This window comes from Sturnira hondurensis, unplaced genomic scaffold (assembly GCF_014824575.4).
Source record: "Sturnira hondurensis isolate 20B ecotype Veracruz unplaced genomic scaffold, ASM1482457v3 Scaffold0013299, whole genome shotgun sequence".
NCBI lineage: Eukaryota > Metazoa > Chordata > Mammalia > Chiroptera > Phyllostomidae > Sturnira > Sturnira hondurensis.
In genome coordinates, this window is record NW_028085930.1 from 1,929,167 (window position 1) to 1,952,031 (window position 22,865).

The 22,865-nt window shown below is 40.5% G+C and overlaps 1 protein-coding gene across 4 annotated transcripts; it reads right to left on the reverse strand.

Annotated features, from left to right (window-relative positions):
* Positions 1 to 695: 695 nt before the first annotated feature.
* Positions 696 to 22,587, reverse strand: FAIM (Fas apoptotic inhibitory molecule). 4 transcript variants are annotated; one of them, XM_037061188.1, is made up of 6 exons: positions 22,504 to 22,574; positions 18,740 to 18,798; positions 17,237 to 17,369; positions 16,659 to 16,887; positions 6,982 to 7,031; positions 696 to 985 (listed from the first exon to the last, which is right to left on the reverse strand). In XM_037061188.1, exons 2-6 carry the CDS (start codon positions 18,781 to 18,783, stop codon positions 839 to 841), a joined length of 603 nt encoding a protein of 200 aa, XP_036917083.1. In that variant the 5' UTR covers positions 18,784 to 18,798; positions 22,504 to 22,574; the 3' UTR covers positions 696 to 838. The 4 variants fall into 4 exon arrangements, with proteins under 4 accessions (XP_036917083.1, XP_036917085.1, XP_036917086.1 ...); XM_037061190.1 differs by lacking the exon at positions 18,740 to 18,798 and having other exon boundaries at positions 22,504 to 22,587; XM_037061191.1 differs by lacking the exons at positions 18,740 to 18,798; positions 22,504 to 22,574 and adding an exon at positions 22,052 to 22,224.
* Between the last annotated feature and the right edge of the window lie 278 nt (positions 22,588 to 22,865).

The following is a 22,865-nucleotide window of genomic DNA, read 5'->3' on the forward strand; positions in this document are numbered from 1 at the left end:
CTTAGCTGATCAATTTTAGCCTATAATAATAACAGTCTTTATCTGCATCCCATTCGTTTTGATATGAAGTCTCCATTACCATTCAGTACAAAATTTCGGCATTCCCCTGTAAATTGAAAGGTGTGGGTTCAATTCCCAGTCAGGGCATATGCCTAGGTTGCAGGTTTGGTCCCAGGTTGGGTGCATGTGGGAAGTTGCTGAATGATGTTTTCCTCTCATATTGCTGTTTCTCTCCCCCTTTCCCTTCCTTACCTTCCCTCTAAAAATAAATAATTTTAAAAAACAACAACTGCATTTTTGTACTCACAACTGTAAATCTGCTTTTGCCAACCACTGTATATTGACACTTTGACATTTCCTTAATATTAAGTTTCCAGATAGAAAATGTTTCTCATTTTCTCCAGCTAAACTAATAATTATATCCTTATGTACCAAGTGCTTTGAATTAGAGAGACAGCCTTCTGTAGAAGTTAGAAATATATGAAAACATCTATTTTTAGAAACACTAATCAAGCAGCACCAATTTTATTTTATAGTGTTTATTATAGTAAAAGTTCCTTTTGTAAAATATTAATGATTTTGGTCCATATCTTATTTTTCATTTGGCTTTGAAACATTTTTACATTATTTACAAAATAAATGGCAGGTTTTTCAATTGTACATTATTTTTTCCTCTGACCCTTGGAACATTACAGTTTCAAGTAACAAAAAAAACCAAAACAACCATAAACATGGCAGACTAAATGTACTGAGAAGTACATATTGAACATTTTTATTTACCACAGTATTTAAAAGTCCTGATTGTCACTTCTTAAGATTTTCATTAACATGAAGTCATTTAAGAAGTCTCTGGGATTTCTCTATTGTCCACAATGAGAGTATGAATAATCCCTTCTTTCCGCTTCCCACTACTGACAGCCTTTATGTAACAGTCGTGGCTCCCAATACCGAAGTGAGTTTCCGTCCCGTCATCTACAAACTCGCCCTAGGCCAACAAAAGGAGGATGGATTAGTGCTCAGAAACATTACTCTTTGTCTAGGGCATTAACACCATCTAGAAGGGTGGCATAATGAAGTACATATGAGTTAAATGTTAAGCTTTTGTAAAATTGTGTCCAGATGCTGTTATATTCTGCTATGGATTGAAAGTTTCATATTTGTACTTTCTACAATCTAAGACTCTTGTTTGGGAGAGAAAAAGTAAACACGTACCTCACAGCTCTGTCTATACCATGTACTATGCAGACAGGATATTTTCAAAAGTAAAAATAAACATAATGGGAAACATTTATTAGTCACCTGTTTTTATACCAAGAACAGTCTACATGCATCGTTTCATTGCATCCTCACAATAACTCCAAAGAAGTGCTTTATCTTCCTTTTATAGAAATGAAGAGGAACTTGAGGCACAGAATGGTTAATAACTTGCTTACTAGTCAGTAAGGGATGGAGTGTTCTTAACCACTCTGAAAACCTGATTCCTTGGGATGTAAAGTGACTTTACAATAGAATACACAGATTACATAAAATCAAACACTACTGAATCTAGACTGGCTCTGGCCAGTGCAGCAGCCACTAGCCATACGTGGGGAAACTGAGCACTTGGGATGTGGTGAGTCTGACGTGGGAGATGCTGTTTACGTGTGAAATCTACACTGGATTTGGAATACTTAATATGAAGCAATGTAAGATAGCTCACTAAAAATGTTTATATTGAGTACATATTAAATAAAACCACTTTGATAGACTAAATTAAATACAAATAAACTTCACCTTAAAACATGGCTACTAGAAAAATTACACTTGAAGCTCTATGGCTTGTACTATATTTCTATTGAATACTGATCTGGAGTAAAAAGGGGTCGAGTAGTACAGAGAAGGAAGGAAGAAAAGGAGGATTAGAAGATAAAAATGAAAGAGCCGAAAAGCAAAAAAACCCCAGTCAACCTCAAAACCTGGCTGTGAGCTTCCTGGCAGCTGAAGCAGACAGAAAGGTCCTGTAGCTAACCTTAGTTAACCAAAGAAAGCACAGGATACATCTGGGAGAGAAGCCTTTCCTAGCTCTGAGAGGTATTTGGCCAATAATAGCTCTTCATGGGAGGTGTACTGAACCCTCTAAAAGGGCCAGGTCTGAAACTAGAGTGCACTGTGTTCTTTTCACTCTTTTATTTTGAGCCTTGAAAAATGCCTTTCTCTTGTGTTTCTGTAAAGATCAATTTAGAGAGCAGGGCAATAGTTGAGCAATACAGTCTCTCTAAGTAGCTTCTTGGCAATTTGACAGATACATAATCTTGGTCATGAAACTTGCAGATAAATAGGAAGAGGAGAAAATAAGCTGTAACTCACAGGCAGCAAGAGCAGGTGTGCATAGTACTGGGGGAGCTTCCAGACACTGAGCTATCAAAATCTTCCGGCAATCTGGGCTGTATGTACAATGAGGGGACAACTGGGTCATAAGGGGCTACTGTCCACACACTTGTGGTTTCTGGTCAATTATTGAGAAGTGGCCATCATGGATTAACATAATTTTCAACTAATTATTTACAACCACATTCTTAATATCACAAAACTATGTTCTCTTTACATTTGCACTGGAGAATTCCTTGAGGGTGGGAGGAATGTGATTCAAAACTGCTCATTCTCCATGTAGAGAATTCTAGGGTAGGAAAGTAAGAACAGAAGGGACCACTAGGTGTGGCGTTGGCTCACAGCAGGTACTCGATCCATGTTAATGGTAACTGAAGCTGTTCCAAAAGTGGTCATAAAATACCAAAGAGCTCTCCGGGCCTCTGCATAAAAGAAGTCTTACTCAGTAGATTGAACTTGGAGAGTAGCTCAGGCTCTCAGGATCCTGGTTCAATTTCCCTTCAAGAATTAATACGAGGATTAAGAAAAAGAAAAGCAATACGTAACAGGCACAAACAGACCAAAACATGGCTCAAGAACTCAAAACCCCAGAGCCAATAACTCTAAACAACCAAGAAATAGCCATCCTCTCGGATGCACAGTTCAAAATACTGGTGATCAGGATGCTCACAGAACTGGTCGATTTTAGTCACAAATTAGAGGAACATATGAAGGCTAAACTAATTGAAATGAAGGGAAATGCACAGGAAACCAATAGTGATGGAAAGGAAACTGGGACTCAAATCAAGGGAGTGGACCAGAAGACAGAAAAAAATCACCAAACAAAAATATGAAGAAACAAGAATTCAAAAAAATGAGGAGAGGCTTAGGAACCTCCAGGACATCTTTAAATGTTCCAACATCTGAATTATAGGGGTACCAGAAGGGGGAGAGGAACAGCCACGAGTGGAAAACTTATTTGAACAAATGATAAAGGAGAACTTCCCCAGTCTGGCAAAGGAAATAGACTTCCAGGAAATCCAGGAAGCTCAGAGAGTCCCAAAGAAGTTGGACCCAAGAAGGAACACACCAAGGCACATCATAATTACATTAGCCAAGATTCAAATGAAGGAGAGAATCCTAGAAGCAGCAACAGATAAGGGGACAGTCACCTACAAAGGAGTTCCCATCAGACTGTCAGCTGATTTTTTAAAAAATATATTTTATTGATTATACCATTACAGTTCTTCTATTCCCCCCCTTCATTCCCCTCCACCCGCACACTCCCTCCCCCACCATTCTCCCCCCCTTAGTTTATAACATGTCTCAAGTTCTTTAGATTCTATATTTCCCCCACTATTCTCGCCCTCCCCCCTATCTATTTTCTACCTACCATCTATGCTATTTTCTGTGCCTTCTCCCCGCTTCTCCCCCTCCCACCCCCCTGTTTCTAACCCTCCATGTGTTCTTCATTTCTATGGTTCCACTCCTGATCTAGCTGTCCTCTTGGTTTGCTTTTGTTTTAGGTATGGTTGTTAATAACTGTGTGTTTGCTGTCCTTTCACTGTTCATATTTTTCATCTTCTTTTTCTTATATAAGTCCCTTTAGCATTTCATATAATAAGGGCTTGGTGATGATGAACTCCTTGAACTTGACCTTATCTGAGAAGCACTTTATCTGTCCTTCCATTCTAAATGAAAGTTTTGCTGGATAAAGCAATCTTGGCTGTAGGTCTTTGGATTTCATGACTTGGAATACTTCTTTCCAGCCCCTTCTTGCCTGTAAGGTCTCTTTTGAGAAATCCGCTGACAGTCTGATGGGTACTCCTTTGTAGGTGACTGTCCCCTTATCCCTTGCTGCTTCTAGGATTCTCTCCTTCATTTTGGTCTTGGCTAATGTAATTATGATGTGCCTTGGTGTGTTCCTTCTTGGGTCCAACTTCTTTGGCACTCTCTGAGCTTCCTGGATTTCCTGGAAGTCTATTTCCTTTGCCAGACTGGGGAAGTTCTCCTTTATTATTTGTTCAAATACGTTTTCCACTCGTGGCTGTTTCTTTCCCCCTTCTGGTACCCCTATAATCCGGATGTTGGAACGTTTAAAGATGTCCTGGAGGTTCCTAAGCCTCTCCTCATTTTTTTGAATTCTCATTTCTTCATTCCTTTCTGGTGGGATGTTTTGTTCTTCCTTCTGGTCCATTCCATTGATTTGAGTCCCAGTTTCCTTTCCATCACTATTGGTTTCCTGTGCATCTCCCTTCATTTCAATTAGTTTAGCCTTCATATGTTCCTCTAATTTGTGACTATGTTCCTCTAATTTGTGACTATAATCTACCAGTTCTGTGAGCATCCTGATAAATAGTGTCTTGAATTGTGCTTCTGCGAGGCTGGCAATTTCTCGGTCGCTTAGAGTTATTGGCTTTGGGACTTTGAGTTCTTGCACCATCTTTTGGGTTCTTCATGCCTGTTCCGTAGCAGGATCAGAGCCCTAAAGTATTCACTAGAACAGGGCAACTAAGTTGCTGGGTTGTGACGTATGTGGGGGCGGGGTCAAAGAGGGACAATGGCTTCCCGTCTGCCGCCTGCGCTGCGGCCCCGGCGCCACAGCCACCACCATCACCAGGCCCATGAGTTTCATTCCACTGCACGCGAGTGTGCCACGGCCGTCAGCCCTCCACCACTGGGTTCACCCCCTGGGGCCTGCATGGTCCGTCTCACTGTGCGCGAATGTGCGACCGAGGTCAGTCTGCCCCGCACCCCGACTGGTTCCGGGCTGCTTGTGTGCCTAGGTCAGGGGATCTGTCCTGCCCGACCCAGCTCTGCTGCTGGCTCCACCTCTCTTACCGTCCCCCATTGAACAGTTCGTAGTTGTCAGACTTCCGTACAATTCCGTTTTCTGGTCTTTGGGTGTGTCTTAGTTCTCCAAACCTTTGTTGTGTTCAAACTTGGTTGTGGGAGAAGGGACAGTGTTTCCACCTATGCCTCCATCTTGGCGGAAGTCCCTCAGCTGATTTCTCAAAAGAGACCTTACAGGCAAGAAGGAGCTGGAAAGAAGTATTCCAAGTCATGAAATCCAAAGACCTACAACCAAGATTGCTCTATCCAGCAAAGTTTTCATTTAGAATGGAAGGGCAGATAAAGTGCTTCTCAGATAAGATCAAATTCAAGGATTTGTAGTGGTGATGAGTTCATCATCACCAAGCCCTTATTATATGAAATGTTAAAGGGACTTATCTAAGAAAAAAAAGATAAAAAATACAAACAGTGAAAGGACAGCAAACTCACAGTTATTAACAACCACACCTAAAACAAAAGCAAACTAAGAGGACAGCTAGATCAGGAGCAGAACCATAGAAATGAAGAACACATGGAGGGTTAGCAACAGGGGAGTGGGAGGAGGAGAAGGGGGGAGAAGGTACAGAAAATAAGTAGCATAGATGGTAGGTAGGAAATAGGGGGAGGGCAAGAATAGTAGGGGAAATATAGAATCTAAAGAACTTGAGACACCTGGTCATAAACTAAAGGGGGGGAATGGTGGGTGATGGGGTGTGCAGGGTGGAGGGGAATGAAGGGGGGGAATAGAAGAACTGTAATGGCATAATTAATAAAATATATTTTTTTAAAAAAAGAAAAGCATTCATCTTTGTTACTTTTGAATTCTGACTTGGGCACTTCCTCAGAAGCAGACAGCTACAAGACCTAGCAGGTTCTACGTAGTCTGAATAAGTTCCTCTTCTCACCTCCCTGTACCTACATTAGATAGAGGAGATAATGGCAACAACTACAATTGTGCAACTTGCTACATATGTGACTAAAGAAGAGGGCATCTCATTCTGCAACCCTGGTGCAGCAGCATGAAGGGCAGGTACCCCCCCACTTGCCAGTTGACCCCATAACACGAGAATTTCCACCCAGTGGTTTCAGCTCCTGGCCCTGCACTCTCTGCTTCCACTCCCTTCCTGTGTTGTATATACTACACCACTATTATTTCACTCCAGCTTGAAATCTACTCCTATCTTCACCCCACCCACAGCACTGACAGTGCAGCAGCTGAGAGCAAGAGCCAGACAGACACACTGGGGTTTAGGTGGGGACCTCATCCCGCTTGGCCACAGTGAGTGGGCAGCCTCTTGGCACGGCCAGTCTATAAATTCCACCTGCCTGCTGGGGGTTGTGACAGTGCCCTTTCCTGTCTGCTTTGCATTGTCATCTGACATTGTGTGCATTGTTTCTTTTTCAAAAACTTTGCTTTTAGGAAGGTACCATCTGTTTTGAGGCGATGGGGAAAAAAAAAAGCCTTCTATTCAAAGTGTGGCCTGTGGGGCGCATCCCTCCTGAAGTTTTGCGGGGGAAGAACTGTCTAATGTGGGAACTCTTTTTTAGGATAGAGCCTGGTCCAGGAAAAGAAAGGTGGAGGGTGAGGTTTGTGAAAGTTTACAACCTAAATTTTTTCCAAACTCTTGTTGCTCAGGCACCTTCTGGGAAAGGTTTTAAGATTTTGGAGTCTAGAGTAATTCATCTCTTTTGTTTTCTACTAAGGACTGTGGCAAGGTATAAAACCTTCGTAATCAGAAAACAGCAGCATTTCAGCAGTAACGCACATGCACGGCTCGAAGGGTGATCAAAAGGCCCACTTACTGCCGTCTCCATTTTTTTACCATTGCACCAGACGTCCATGGTGTCTTTTTCTGTAAAAGTAACAAATTTTAAACATTATAATCTATGATTTAAAGATAAAGTTAACTCTGTATTATTTTTAGAAAGGTTTGATACACTGGATTCCTAAAAGTCCATAAACTTTTCATAGCTTTCAAATTCTTCTCAACTTGAAGAAACTGATTATTCTTTGTTCACAAAATCAAAGTGAAAAAACAAACTTTTAAGAGAAAATCCTGGTCCCGATACAAAGTGATGAAGACTTGTTAAACAAAATAAATAGCGCAGCACAATCTTTTAAGGGAGGGTCACACAAATCACTGTGAGGAGGGGCTTTCCGGCATAGAACGTCCTTTGATACCCTGACTAGTTGGCCACCCCTGTCCTCACACAGACCCGGCTGGATGATGGCACAGAAGGCCACCCAAAAGGCTGTCGTGGAGTTCACGTAGGGTAGGCAGCGTGTCAGGGCTAGAAACTGCGCCTGAAATTTCTTACTGGATAGCGAAGTAATCTCTTCATTTTTGTTGTGATTTCATTTTGGGGAAAAAAATATAGGTATGCCTGGTAGACTGAGCTGAAAGTAGTGCTAATACAATAGAGCCAACTGCTGCCATGAGTCGCCTGGGCATTAGTTAGGCTGCCATAGCTCACTTCAGGAGGGGTATGTGTGTGTGCACGCGCACATGTGTGTGTGTGTGTGTGAGAGAGAGTTCATGTGCACAACTGTACATGCATTTTGGAGACAGGATTCCCCAGACCCACTTATTAATGTCAGTGTTCTGGAGAGTGACAGGAGAGAAAACAACACTCAACAAGCTACCAGGAGATGAGCTTTGGGAATAATGAAGACTAGAGATGTGCATGACCTGTGTGTGCACAAGGAGTCCAGAAGGTCAAGGCTGAGGTACCACTCTGGCATGACACAGACAGGCCATGTACTCTGGAACATGGTCTTAAGAGGATTCTTTTCTCCCCATACCTAGAGATGGCAGCCCCACTTAGAGAGTGGAGAAAGGACTCTGAGCTGGGCTAGAGGGAGCGGGGCCTAGGAGATATGGTCAGAGGCACCCCTGTGCCCCTGTGGCTTCTGAGCAGGAAGCACTTACAGCCACTGTTTCAGGGAACCCAGTGTGTCCCAACGCATGACCGGAGCACACAGTGCTAAAATAAACCACAATGGTGCTGAGATTGGAATTTTCCTCAGTGTGCCTACTGAACATGCACATGCACTCACATTTGCTGTAACAACTATTATTAACATGCCTCTGAGGAGCACCACTAACCAGGGGCCATAAAAAAATGGAATAAATTTGACTACATAAAAGTACGAAAGTTTTCTGCATAAACAAAACCATGCACACACATAAGTAAAGTCATGCAAGAAATGACAAACTGGAAAAAAATTCAAAACTCACAACACAGAGGGCTAAACTCAGTAACATAAGGACTCCTCCCTCGCAATCAAGGAGAAAGAGACCAGCTAGCCCACAAAACGGGTCAAAGAACATGAACAGGCGTTATTGGAAAAGAAACTCAAAAGGGCCTTAAACACATGAAAAGATGTTCACCCTCACTCAATTTTGTGAAAGGCAAATGAAAGTAACACTGAAATATTATTTTTCACCTAGCAGAATATCAAAAATCCAAAAATCCAACGACACACTGTCTTGAGAACTTGTGTGGAACTAGGTATGGGAGCACGAAATGGTAAAAGCATCAACGGAGAGCAACTGGGCAAAATCTAAGGAGACAAATGCAATTGATCTTTGACCCAGCAATGCTACTTTTGCACTTCTATGAACTGTTCCTAAAGAGAGATGTGCACTACATTCCAGGAAGCATGTGAATGAACCAGGTCATTCAATACTGCTTTTAACAGTAACAGAGTAGAAACAGCCTAAGTACCCATCACTTTGGAATGAGTTAGATAAACCATTTTATTTACTGTTTAAATTTATTCTCTAGCTATAAAAAAGTATGAGAATGTTCTTTATGTACTGATATGAAAGAATCTTCAGAATATACTAATAAATCAATAATGAAGATTTTATCTAATAAGGAAGTAAGAAAATATATTTGCTTCCATCTGAAAGAAGAAACACTAGAAGGATTCTATTAAAAATGGCTCTTATGTTGGACATTTCTCATAGCAATATTTTTTTTTCTGATATTTTGCCTTGGTCAAGGTAAACAAAAGAAAAAACAAACAAATGGAACTACATCAAACTAAAAAGTTTTTGTGCGGCCCTGGCTGGTGTGGCTCAGTGGACTGAGCATCAGCCTGCAAACCAAAAGGTCATCAGTTCAATTCCTGGTCAGGGCACAAGGCTGGGTTGCTCAATGTTTCTTTACCTCTCTTTCCCTCTCTTTCTCCCTCCCTTCCCCTCTCTCTAAAAATAAGTAAAAAGAAATCTTAAATAAATAAAATTTTTAAAAAAAGTTTTACACAGCAAAGGCAACCATCAACAAAATGACTAAACGAAATGATATATTCACCAATGATACTTCTGATAAGGGGTAAATATCCAAATTTTATAAAGTACTTATAAAACTCAACACCAAAAAAAAATCCAATTAAAAAATAGGCAAAGGACCTGAATAGACACTTCTCCAAAGAAGACATACAGATGGCCAATAGACATGAAAAGATGCTCAATGTCACTAATCATCAGAGAAATGCAAGTTAAAACCACAGTGAGATACCATCTCACACCTGTCAGAATGGCTATCATCAATCAATCAACAAACCACAAGTCTGGAGAGGATGTGGAGAAAGGGAACCTTGTGCACTGTTGGTGGGAATGCAGATTGGTGCAGCCACTGTGGAAAGCAGTATGAAGATACCTCAAAATATTAAAAATGGAACTGCCTTATGACTCAGTGATTCCACCTCCGGGAATATATCAGAAAAAACCTGAAACAATAATTCAAAAGAATATAAGCACCCCTATTTCACTGCAGTGCTATTCACAACAGCCAAGATTTAGCAGCCCAAGTGTCCATCAGTAGATGGGTGGATAAAAAAGCTGTGGTGCATGTACGCAACAAAATGCTACTCAGACATAAAAAAGAAGGAAATCTAAACTTTTGCAACAGCATGGATGGACCTAGGGAGTATTATGTGAAGTGAAATAAACCAGTCAGAGAAAGACAAGTACCATATGATTTCACATCATGTAGAATCTAATGAACAAAATAAACTAATGAAAATTTCAAAATGGGTATATTTATGGAGTAAACAGGCTGGAGAGGAACAGAAGTGGAAAAGAGATTTCTCAGTGTATCTTTTCACATCATTTTTATTTCTGAATGATTATCACCTATTCAAAAATACATGTTATGCCCTGAGCGGTGTGGCTCAGTTGGTTGGGCATCATCCCACAAAGTGAGGGTCACTGATTTGATTCCTGGTCAGGGCACATGCCTGGCTTGTGGGTTCAGTCCCCGGTCAGGACATGTACTAGAGGCAACTGATAGATATTTCTCTCCTTCTCTTTCTCCTTCCCTTCCCCTCTGCCTAAAAATAAATAAATAAATAAAATCTTAAAAACAAAATAAAAAATAAATACGTGTTATAAATGAGCATATTGATCTGATAAAGCATCAGATCAGTTATGGCTCAGGAGTGGATTCAGTGAACAAAGGAGGCATTGGAGTGTGTTCACCTAGGAGCCTGTCCTCTCTATCTACCTGCAGAGTCCCGTGGCCCATGTGACCAACAGCCGTGGAGTTTGCAGATACACCTGAGCAGATATGCACAAGGTTTCAGAGCAGAGACTTTCCTCCCAGGGTGAAGTTTCAGCACAACAGTACTTTTCTCTTGCCATCTTTGCTTTCTTCCCACAGTGTACAGCGGTGTGGCGACTGCCAGCCCTAACGATGCTGACCAGTGCTATCTGCAGGCCTCCGTGCGCCTCACATCCTTTGGGTGGTGAAAAGGAAAGTACAGGGTCTTTGTGGTCAGAGAGGCCTGTGTCAGATCCCAGCTTTGTGATTTATTAGCAGTATGCTTCCAAAAGTCACCGCCTCTCTGAGTCTCAATTGGCCTGTTTCCTCACAGGTAAAATGAAGATGATATCATTTTTCTTGTGAACTGCTATAGGGCTTAGAAATAATTTATGTAAAATGCCTAGTGTAGTATCTGGCACAGAATATGGACTCTCAGTATATTGTACTGTTTTTGTTATTAAGAGCTTTTTCTGTCCTTGGTGTGTTTTAACTTTCCAATGTAAAATTGAGAAAGTTACACAATATAGTTATTTGAAATCTGTCCAATAATAAATACATAGGTAACTCTCACCCCAAGACTCTAGGTAAGTCCATTCTTTGCCCATGTGCAACAGTAATAGCCACAAACAAGGTTTTAAAGGAACTCATTATGGGAGGTACATTGCTAATATTTTATGTGTATTCTATTATGCTTCACCCACATAACTCTGAGGTAGATGCTGTTATTATTCCCATTTTACAGATGAGGAAAACCGGGCTCAGAGGGTAAGTAATCTGTCCCCGTAATCTGTCCACAGCTCTGACCCAGGAGCCTGCGTTCCTCATCACCAATCTGAAAAATGCAGGCCTTCGTCAGAAGAATCTGGGGCTCGGTGGAGCTGGAAGTGGAGGCTCAAGCACATACATACTCCAGGCAATTCTGCCCTCATGTCAGTAAACAGTTCTGGCCTCGTCCTTTTACCGGATCAGCAAAAGGCACAAGTTTGGGCTGAACTTATTGACTCTTTCAGGCTCAAGAGGGACTGTAATGGATAGATGAGGGTGAAGACAGGCAAGGAGTGGGAGGAAGAAAGAAAGAGATTTAAAAGGCTAACAGAAGCCACAGTGGACATGCAGATTCCTGGGCATTTAAAAGGAAACAAAGGATAAGCTTGGCATAGGTTAGGTAGCCTTTTCCAGTTCGCCTATGAAGTTACTATCAACTGTATTACACTTTAGGAAAGCAGCTGATTAAGTTTCTAAAAGTATTCTGTTTAAAGTGTTTAAAATTTATTTTTAGAGAGGGGAAGGGACGGAGAGAGGGAGAGAAACATGGATGCGTGGCTTCCTCTTGCGTGCGCCCCACTGGGCACCTGGCCTGCAACCCAGGCCTGTGCCCTGACTGGGAATGGAACCAGCCACCCTTTGGTTTGCAGGCTGGCCCTCAGTCCACTGAGCCACACCAGCCAGGGCTCTAAAATTTTTGTAAAGGCTTGGTTTCATCACATGAAACCCAATATGTTAAAATGCATTGACACTAATTCTAATCCTTTCAAAACCAAAATCTCCATTAGTAAGTAATGAGATAGAACAGATCGCACACTTTACTGTAAAGTGCAGTGCTGCGTTACTAAACATTGTTGTGAAATTTTGAAAAATAAAGATGAGCTTCCAAAAGTTTCCAAAAACTAAATATAATCTTACTATATGATCCAGAAATCAAGTTCCTGCTTATTTATCCAACTGATTGAAAAATTTCTGTCCACATAATGCAAACAAATTTACAAATTTACATAGCAGCTTTATTCATAACTGCCAAAAATTGGAAGCAACCAAGGTGAATGGGCAGACAAACTGCAGCTATCCCATACAATGGGGTATTGTTCATCGATAAGAAGAAATCAGCTATAATCGGCTCTCAGGGCCTGAAAAGACATAAAGGAATCTTAAATGCATGTTGCTAAGAAAAAAGAAGCTAGTACGGGAAAACTACATGTAGTATGACTCCAGCTATGTGACATTCTGCGAGGCAAACTATAGAAACGGCAAAAAGATCAGGGGTTGCTAGGTGCTGGGAGAGGAAGGAGGAGCGGGACGAATAAGGAAGAGCAAGGGATTCTTGGGGCAGTGTAACTATTCTGTACGACACTGTAATGGTGGAGTATGACACTATGCATTTGGCAAAACCCACCGAATGTACAATGCAAGAGTGAACTCTAGTATAAACTTGGATTTTAGTTAATAGCAAGGTATCAATATTGATTTGCTAGCTGTAACGAATGCATCACACCAATGCGAGATGTCAATAATAGGGAAAACTGAGGGGATGTGGGTAGAGGGAGTATATGGGAAAACTGTACTGTTTAATTTTTCTTTAAACTTTTAACTGCTCTAGAAAATAAGTTCATTTAAAAGAAAGAGAGAGGGAGGTAGGCAGACAAAAAGAAGGGAAAGAGAAAAGAGAGAAAGGATATGAGAGAAACTGACAAATTTCTAAATTTAGAAGATAGATAAAAAAAATCCAACATATACCACAAACTTCCATAGGTAAGAAACTGAAGCAAAGAAACAGAACTAATACTAAAACTATAATTCAAGAAAACTTTAAAAAGAAATTTGATTCTATACATTGAAAATATATATTCACCATGTACCTGAGAAAATCAACCAAGAATTACCCTGATATAGTCTAGTAAAATTAGGCAAAAAAGAGAGGCATTTTTTAAAAGATTTTTTATTTATTTATTTTTAGAGAGAGGGGAAGGGCAGGAGAAAAAGAGAGAGAGAAACATTGATGTATGATAGATATATTGATTGGTTGCCTCTCACACACCCCCAACTGGGGACCTGGCTCACAACCCAGGCATATGCCCTGACTGGGAATTGAACCACTGACATTTTGGTTTGCAGGCCAGAACTCAATCCACTGAGTCACACCAGCCAGGGCAACAAAGCATTTTTAAGAGAAAGAAAATCAGAATGTCATCAGACTTTTAAAAAAAATCCTCACCAGAGGACATTTTTTCATTGCTTTTAGAGAGAGGAAAGGAGAGAGGGAGAATGAGAATGAGAGAGAGAGAGAGAGAAAGACCCACTGGTTGTTTCTCATATGTGCCCCAACATGGGGATTGAACCCGCAACCCAGGTATGTGCCCTGACCAGGGATGGAACCTGCAACCTTCTGGTTTACAGGAGGACACTCCAATTAGGAGTGGCTCAGGACACTGAGCCACACCAGCCAGTGCTCACCAGACATTTTAACAGTAACAGATTATGCCTAAAGTTTAAGCTTTTTATTTATTGATTTGAGAGACAGAGAAACATCAATGTTGTCGTTCCACTTATTTATGCATTCATTGGTTGTTTTTTGTATGTGCCCCGATTGGAGGTTGAACCTATAACCTTCATGTATCAGGATAACCAACTGAGCTACCTGGCCAGGGCTCTAAGATACTTAAGGGAAGAAACGTGAGCAAAGAATATTATATCTAACCAAATTGACCTCCAAGTGTAAGTAATATGTCATCAACATATCAAACTCAGGCAATATTGTTAATATTCCTAAGGAATGTACTAGAGAACAAGTTTCAGACAAGTAAAATGATCACAGAGGAGTAATATAATGACTTACAGAACTACGTATGGGCTGGAAGGAACAGAGCATAGTATATAATGGCTCTATGTTCACAGATACAGTAAATTGAAAAATGATACAAAAAATGTTTAAAATTTTTTTGGTAACCATATTAATGGTGGTAGTATTTGTGCTGTTAATGGAAATTATTATGTATGTTATGTGGCACAAAGCAAATAAGTAATTATGTCATATGCTAATTGCATATCCTCCCTTGTGTCCTTGAGAAAGATTCTCAGTGTGGAAGAAAGGACATACAGATGTTAGATGAAGTCCGTCCATCCATCTATCCATCCATTCATCTATATAATTTCCTTGCTCCATACACTGAGAACCTAAAAATAGTGAATGTGCATCCTTAAGTTATGTCCACATTATGCTCTTGAAATAATATTATTTTCCTCTAACAAAAATCAGGTCTTTTAGAGAAACGGGTGATTCCAGGTTTAGGCAGAAAATGTTCAAAATGATCAGCCTAGGACATCCTGTCATACCAGATAGCAAGTGAGCTATCAAAGTTGACCAAGGATGTGTCAAAAGGACCGGGAGCCACTAAGGAGCATCCATCCCACTGGCCAAAAAGGGGAAACTTTGAGCATCAATAAAGATAATACCTGAAATGTATTAAAATGCATAAAAATATTTAAACCCACGAGTTAATGATTTTAAAAAACCTAAATGATCACCTTTTGAAGGAAAATAAGGAGCTAATTCAATATATTGAAAACTAATAAATAAAGGGAAAAGAAGCATTCTCTCCCTTCCTCCTTTCCTCCCTCCCTCCCTCCCTCCCTCCCTCCCTCCCTCCCTCCCTCCCTTTCTTCCTTCCTTCCTTCCTTCCTTCCTTCCTTCCTTCCTTCCTTCCTTCCTTCCTTCCTTCCTGGCACATGCTTATTGATTTTAGAGATAGGGGAAGGGAGGGGGATAGATAGAGAGAAACATCCATGTGAGTAAGAAACATCGTTCTGTTGCCTTTTGTACATGCCCCAGCTGGGGACGAACTCGCAACATAGCCATGTGCCCTCACTGGGAATGAAACCCATGAGCTTTTGGTTTATGCCACAGTGCTCCAACCAACTGAGCCACACCAGCCAGGGCCTTCCTGAATTTCTTAAACAAATTTTGCCTCTGTGTAACTAAATAATAGATAACAAGAAGCTTCTCATTATAGAAGTACGTCACCTAATGAATAAATGATAGAATACCACATTTCGTAAGTGCCCATGAATTCATGGATATAGGCACTAAGTATTAATGGTTGCAAATGTCATTAAAAATGGACAATACCATGTGTCTGTTGATACAACAAAGTATAAAGTAGTCTTGCCAGGAAAAAAAGAACCCTACATTTGACCAGTTCTTCAGAGTAAGCTATCAATTTACAAGAATATTAAAGACAGAGGAACATTACAGGAATGCACTCAACAAAATTCAGACCACAGGAATCTCTCCAAGACAAGCCAACCCTGTTTCTTCAACACATTAGGTGCACAGGACTTTCTGGGATTTTTTCCTAACTAAATGCATTTATTACTTGATAAACATTTTTCATTGTTAAAAAAATCTTTTTAGAGTCATTTGCCAGCATTTGACTAGACTGTGGAATCTTGAAGACACGGACAAAAGCTCTGCATCTTTACCTCCTCAGTGCTCGGCACACTGACTGCTGCTCAGTAGGTGCTCAGTTCTCCAAGGAAATACATCAATGAATTATCAATGAATTAACGAGGTGACCTAAACAGTCTGAACTTCCCTGACATGAAGAGGAAAACCAGGGGAAACCAGGAGAGAGAAAAGGTAGCAATGGTAAATATCCATCCCACAAGTTTTGAGGGCCCATAGAAACTGAGAACACAGATGGTAAATCTGCAAGAACAGAACTTAGCTTAAAGCTCAACGGCTCCTTACTTTTTACTTTTTAATATACTTTATCTGGATTCTGACAATTTTGATCTCCTGAAGTCTTAACCCTATTGCCACCTAGAGAAAAATTCCCTTCCTACAGATGAATCTTAAATCTCCAACTCCCTTTAGACAGGCTTTTAAAGTGAAATATCAAAAAACAAGTGTCTATGCCAATATCTGCTTTTGTAAGCCCAAGTTTATAATCCTAAAATCCATCACTATAAAATCTGCCTCCTGTTTTATATATAAATTAATTGATTAGTGAACACCTTATTCACACAGAACACATTTAAAATAGACCTGCACTTGTACTCTCGCTACTCAAAGCTTAAAGGTCTGGAGAGTCAGGGAAACTAACTGAACAGCTGTCGTAAGAGCCAATACGTTCAGAGAAACAGCAATCACTCACCCAGCACAACTCTGAAGTCCTCACCATCCAAATGTAATACCCATGTATTGGTGGTTTTTGATCTGTTCTCCATATACTTCTTGAGACTTTTCCCATCAATTTCCAGGGTATATTCATAAGCAAAACCACTGACAGCATCTATATTTATGGTTGCTTTTGTCTTTGCAGCTCCAACACAGAAGGTTTCTTTGCCCACTAGCTTGAACATCCATTCTTTTCTTATCTCCTCCTATGTAATAAAATAGAAAAATTGAAAAAGCATGAATGGGGGAAAATTTAATATTTAATTTTAGAAATAATGTAATTAAAGTGAGAAAATGACAATGCTAGTTAGATATAGTTTTAATCTGTGATGCAAATATTTTAGAAAATAAAGTCATTTTAAGTTTAAATATTATATGTTATATTTAATGAATTCTGTAACTATTATTAGATCACTTTGCACAGCAAAATGATATCGGCCAAAATATAACCACTTTAATAAGAGAAAAGCCTGAATTCACATATGAAGAATCTATATTAACAAAATCAACCTTCTCTGTATACCATATTTACAAAGTAGCATGTTTTTTTCCTACCTTTCCATCTACATATACTACTCGTTTGCCGGATGTGGTCCCATGTTCAAATTCAATCTTATGGACTCCGTCACTTAAAGCAACATCCCAAACAGCTACAAGATCTGTCATTTTTCCCAGGCTATGCAGAGGGCTAAGGGAATAAAATACAGCAATTACAATGGGCAAAAGACAGTAATAGACTAGGCAATTAATCCTTTAAGATGAAAACAGATTTGTAAAACCCCTGAAATTACAAATATTAAAGGATATTACCTAATAAATCCTACATGTACATGTAACTATCTTCTTCCTCCTAGACACTCCTCCTTTAAGATAAAACTACTCCCTAAGGGTACATAGTCGGATAATTCCAAACAAAGTCACCTTAATAGTAATAGGATTAAGAATCTATCAGTTTATCCACGCTAGTATTCTAAGTTAGGCTACAGAATAATGCTGGGAAAGGTCAGTAAGAGGTCTCTATTTCTCCCTCCCCTCCCTTTGGATTTTATTCTCCAGATCTAATCACTCCAAGACAAGAATTCTATAAAACTTTAACAGTTAAACCAATGGCTAGGAATTAGTTTTAACAACAACCAAAAAAAAAAAATTCAAATTCACTAAAGTGAGACTGAGAAGTCATGGAAGAAACATCCTATAACAAAAATTAAAATGTTATGGAAAATAGTAACTTGTCATTACTATAGGAAACCTAAAAAAATAGGTTTCCTATTTTTAAAAAAAAGGATTTAAAAAAAATAAAGGATTCTAGTTAGTCAGAAGTTTTTGGACCAATTTAAACACATTTTAACATAGAACATATATTAAAACACAATATAAACATTTTCATATAAAACATGTGTTCTATGTAAATGACATGTATAATATGAATAGAACAGAAAAAACAGTTTGACATTAATACGGGTTTTTAGCTTTGAGAGACGACACATTACAGCATTGACGATCATAGCTAACAAGTAAGTGCTCACCGTGTGCCAGTCGCTGTTCTAAGGACTTTACAGATAGTAACTCATGGAATCCTCACCACGAGACAGGTACTATTATTATCCCCATTTGATAGACAAGAAAACTGAGGCTCAGAGAGGCTTAGGGCTTTTCTTAGGTCACAATGACAGTAAGTGGTAGATGGGACTTAAACTTAGGACTCTGGCTCCAGAGGCTATTCTCTTAACTACAACCTAGTCTTCATTCCCTGTAATCTACTTTGTGTGTTCTGTATCAGAGATACTAAACGGGCTTTATATCATTTGGAAGTGATTGCCAAGAACTTGGGATTTGAAGATCCTACTTCTGAGTCTATGAAAGATGCCACGTTAGTGATGGCCACATTCGTGTCAAGTCTTTATTACCTTTGTTCTACACCATACAAAAGCAAAACCATGCATTGTGCAATTTTACAAAATGTGTCCTTTAAAAAGTAGCCTAGATAAATAACTTCTGAATGATTAAAACAATCTTGAAACTTTCAAAAGCTAGTTTATCACAACACAAGACATTTACCTTTCATCATCTTCAAAGATATGACTGTCATCTCCAGATGCCATGGTTGGCAAAACAGTCTTTAATCCAATTAGCAGCCAGGAAAGAAAAAAGCAGAATTGCAGGCAAGAAAGATTGAGAGCAACAAAGATGACATCTGCAAAGGGTTTTTCTAACTTTGCAATCCATGTAGTTTCTGACGAAACAGCTTTTACATCCAATAGAATTGTGATCGCTAATTTTTAGGAAAAGAAGTCGTGCCAATTGGCTACTCATATTGTTCTATGATATGGATTTACAGTCTCTTAAAACTAGAGAATCAACTCTCGTTTACTTTAAGGATTACACCACACCAGAGCTTCAAGAGACCCAGAGGTCCTCTGGGTCCCATGCTTCTCAATTGAGGCAGAAGAAGCCCCACGGGTGTGAGGCGGTGAGTGGGTCAGAGAGTACATAAAACTCTGGGATGGACGGAATGCATCTTCTGAAAGTATCAATGTTATGGGTGGTAACAAATTTAAAATGCAATCTTTACATTAATTTTAGAAGGCTACATTATAATAGAATATGTAATTTTTAAAAAATTTTAGATAATGTCAAAGAAATGTTGAGTCTGCAGGTAGCAGCCAAGAATGTGCCAATTCGCTTTATAACAGCAAAATTAATTTATCCATTTACTCAAGCCTACTTCATTTACTAGTGTCAATAAGGAATCCACGAAAGTTACGTGGTTTGCTCAGGTCACTGGAGGGCCCAAGCCAAAACTACAGCCCAGTGCTCCTGTGCAACGAACGATACCAAACTGGGCTGTAATGAGAATTGAGCTTTTTTTTTTTTTTACTGAGACCAGAGCACAGATATACTCACAAACATGAAACCCTCCACATTTGAAGATTTGGGATTAATGGTGGTACCCCTGCCAAACCTCCTGTAAAACAGGCTCACTAATTTTTGCTACCAAGATCTACCCTGGCCTGGCCCTCTCCCTACAGATGCCCAAGGGTGCTCACCCCTTGTTAAAAATGGGAGATCATCAACCTTCTTTGGCTAAAAATAGCCAGAAACCACAAACTGTTTTTTTAAAAAAGATGTTAAGGAAGAGATTAGCATCTGTAAAAGCATTATAAAAGGCAAAGAAAAGCAAAGAGTTTTAGAATGAAAACTAGGTAAATACTCAAAATACTTTGTACCTAAAATAAACTCCCTTTCTTAAATTAGCACCTTACAAATTTGATTTTTCTAGTCTTAAGCCCCAGTGTATTTCCTATGAAAGTGGAGGGTGTCCTACAACTATGAAAGCAAAGAGCACACAAAGCAATAGAGTAAGCCAAGCAGCATAATATCAACTTGGATAAGGCGTCCTTCGAGGCAGAGAGGACTTAGGGATATCATTCAAATTTTGCTCTACAACTTTTAGAGGCTCTAGAAAGTTCAGTAATTTCAGCATCCAAACTTGAAAGAATTGCCAAGTTATCCACTATAAGGAGTTTCCAGTATCATATCCCAAGATAGGGAATGGTACCATCTTAACTATAATGACTTTTCATACAGGTATAAAAAAACGACACAACCAATTTAAAGGGAGATCAGAAATCAAGATAACATTTAAAAACTTTTTTCTTTAAATGATCAACATTCATTCATTTAGCCAACATTTATTTATGGCACATCTGTTTAAGGTGTAAAAATGTTTTGGAAATAGTGATGATGGCTGAACACCACTGTGACTGTATTTAATGTTACCAAATTGTTAACACTTAAAAATATTTCAGGTGGAAATTTTATGACATAGGTATTTCACCATCATTTTAAAAAATACTCTAGTATACCAAAACCTTGAATTGCACAATTTAAATGGGTGAGTTACATGGTATATGAATTACATATCAATGAAGTTGTTAAAAACAAAAGACCCAGGTGCCCCGTCAGTACTGCTTCTCAGAATGTGGTATCACTTCCAATTGAGGGATGATCACAGCTGTCCTCGTCCCTGATCTCTACCGTACTCATTTGAATGAGAAATCACTGTCACACATAGATCTCTGACTTATAAATTGCACTTAATAAACACGTCATCTTCGAAGTCCATCCACCATGATAATAGTTATCAGTCACTTATATGCCAGGCATTGAGCTGGGCACTAAGCTCAGAGTGAGGGAGTCCAGAGAGGCCAAAAGATGATGACAGTACAGCCATGGGAGTGTCTTGTAAAGGGAGTAAAGGACAGAATGGGCTCACAGAGAAAGGCCCCTAACCCTGACAAATGTGCGGGAAGGCCTTGGTTTAAAATCTGGGAGAAAGGAATTAAGGCACTGTAATTCTTAAATTCTAATACATACATTTAATTTTCAGGATCACATCACCAAAAAGAAATGATCGTGACAAAGAAAGATTTCTTCTAATTTAGCACAAAACTTTGTAAATGAAAAGGATGGAAAATCAAATTCCATTCATGTTTACTGATGAGGACAACGAAGGTCACTCATTCAGTCTTTTACAAGACTTTAAAGAAAACTTTTGAGTATCTAGTGACTACCTAGCAGCATGATCTTTTAAAATCCCTTCCCTGGCCACACAACAGCTGAGTTTCAGCGTATGACTTAAGCATTAAAAGGTTTCCACGACTCATCTAACCCCAGCTTGAATTTTGCATTAACTTAGGACTTAACTGTATTGAGGACTATAGTGGTTTGTCCAAGGTAAAGTTAAATCAGTTTTTAAAATTACTAAGGTACTCAGAGTTCCCCTTTCCGCAAAAGCTCTTGCTCTGGGTAAGGCCAGCCACAAGGCAGGTCACTCTTTAACAAACTGGTGTTGACATTTTGCCCCCTGTCCTCTGTGACCCACTGGGTCCTACAACGAAGTTGGTTAGAAAGTTCTTTGAACCAGGTATTCCCAAGTGCTAGTGGAGGTACAAAAAAACAAGAATAACTCTTTTAAGAAGCAATTTTTAATGTATATGTACTATAAGCCTTTAGAGGAGTCACTGTAAGCAGTAATGCTCAAAAACCAGACGGAACAGTGCTAACAAATTGCTTTTGTAACAGCTATAAACTGAAAACTACGTGTATGTTCACCATCACGGTCGGAATCCACTAAGTAAATCACAGTCCTGTCACTCAACAAACTGAAGGTCAAGCCGGGGCCAGACTCCGGGGAAGGATGCAGAGGTTAACCTGACACACATGATCACAATCTAGTGCGGTCAATAAAGAGAAACGTGGGAAAACATTTAAAGCCGAAGGTAGATGCCCATGATGTATTAAGAGAAAGAAGTCAAGTTACAGCACTTTCTGACCCAGGTCCTGCAAAATCAGTCTCGTCGTGCTTACTGGGAAAAGGAGGGAAATACTCCTTAATGCGGTTGTCTCCGGAGTGCAGGGATTCGGCTCATGTGCTTCTTTCCTTGTGCTTTTCCACTTTCTCAACAATAATATTCAACTTCGACAAGTACAATATTAACTTTACAGTTGGGGGACAAGGCCTCCCGGAGGCTGGAGCGGCTGATCGCAGGGCCTGGTTAGGCAAGGGCGCGCTGGACTCCGGTCCCCGCCTTTGATCTCGGCCCGGCAGTCAGGAGACGCCCGGAACACACCCCCGCCGACCCGGTGCCTCACCGCGGGCTCACCGCGGCCGCGAAGATACCGCCCCACAGCTCACAAGGCCCGCCGCCGCCGCCTTTCCGAGATGGCGGCCGCTCCTGCTGCAGAGGGGGCGCCCGAAGCTGCGCGCAGGGGCATCCGGGGGCCGGACCACGGCGCCGCACGTGGGCTGCGGGTCTCACCTGTACGCAGTGGGCGGTGTGAGGCTCTGGGCCACGCCACCGGTCGGTGCGGCCTCCGGCACGTACGCCTCCGGGGCTTCTCCCGTCGCTGAGAACCAGACGCCGGCTCCGCAGGAACTAAAGCTCGGAGAGCGCGAGTACCAAGCGGGCGGATTGTTTGTCGCGTTTCAGGTCTCCTGGGGCGCACTGGCCGCCAGCCGCCCCCATCCCCCCCGCCCTGCACCGCAACCCGGCCCCGCCCGCCGTTCCTCGGAGGGCTTTTCGCTCTCTGCAGAGGCCGTTCCCGGGAAACACAGCCCCGCGCTGCATCTAGTCACCGTGCCGACAGTGTTGGTAAGAACCAGCAGTGGCAGGCGCTGGGC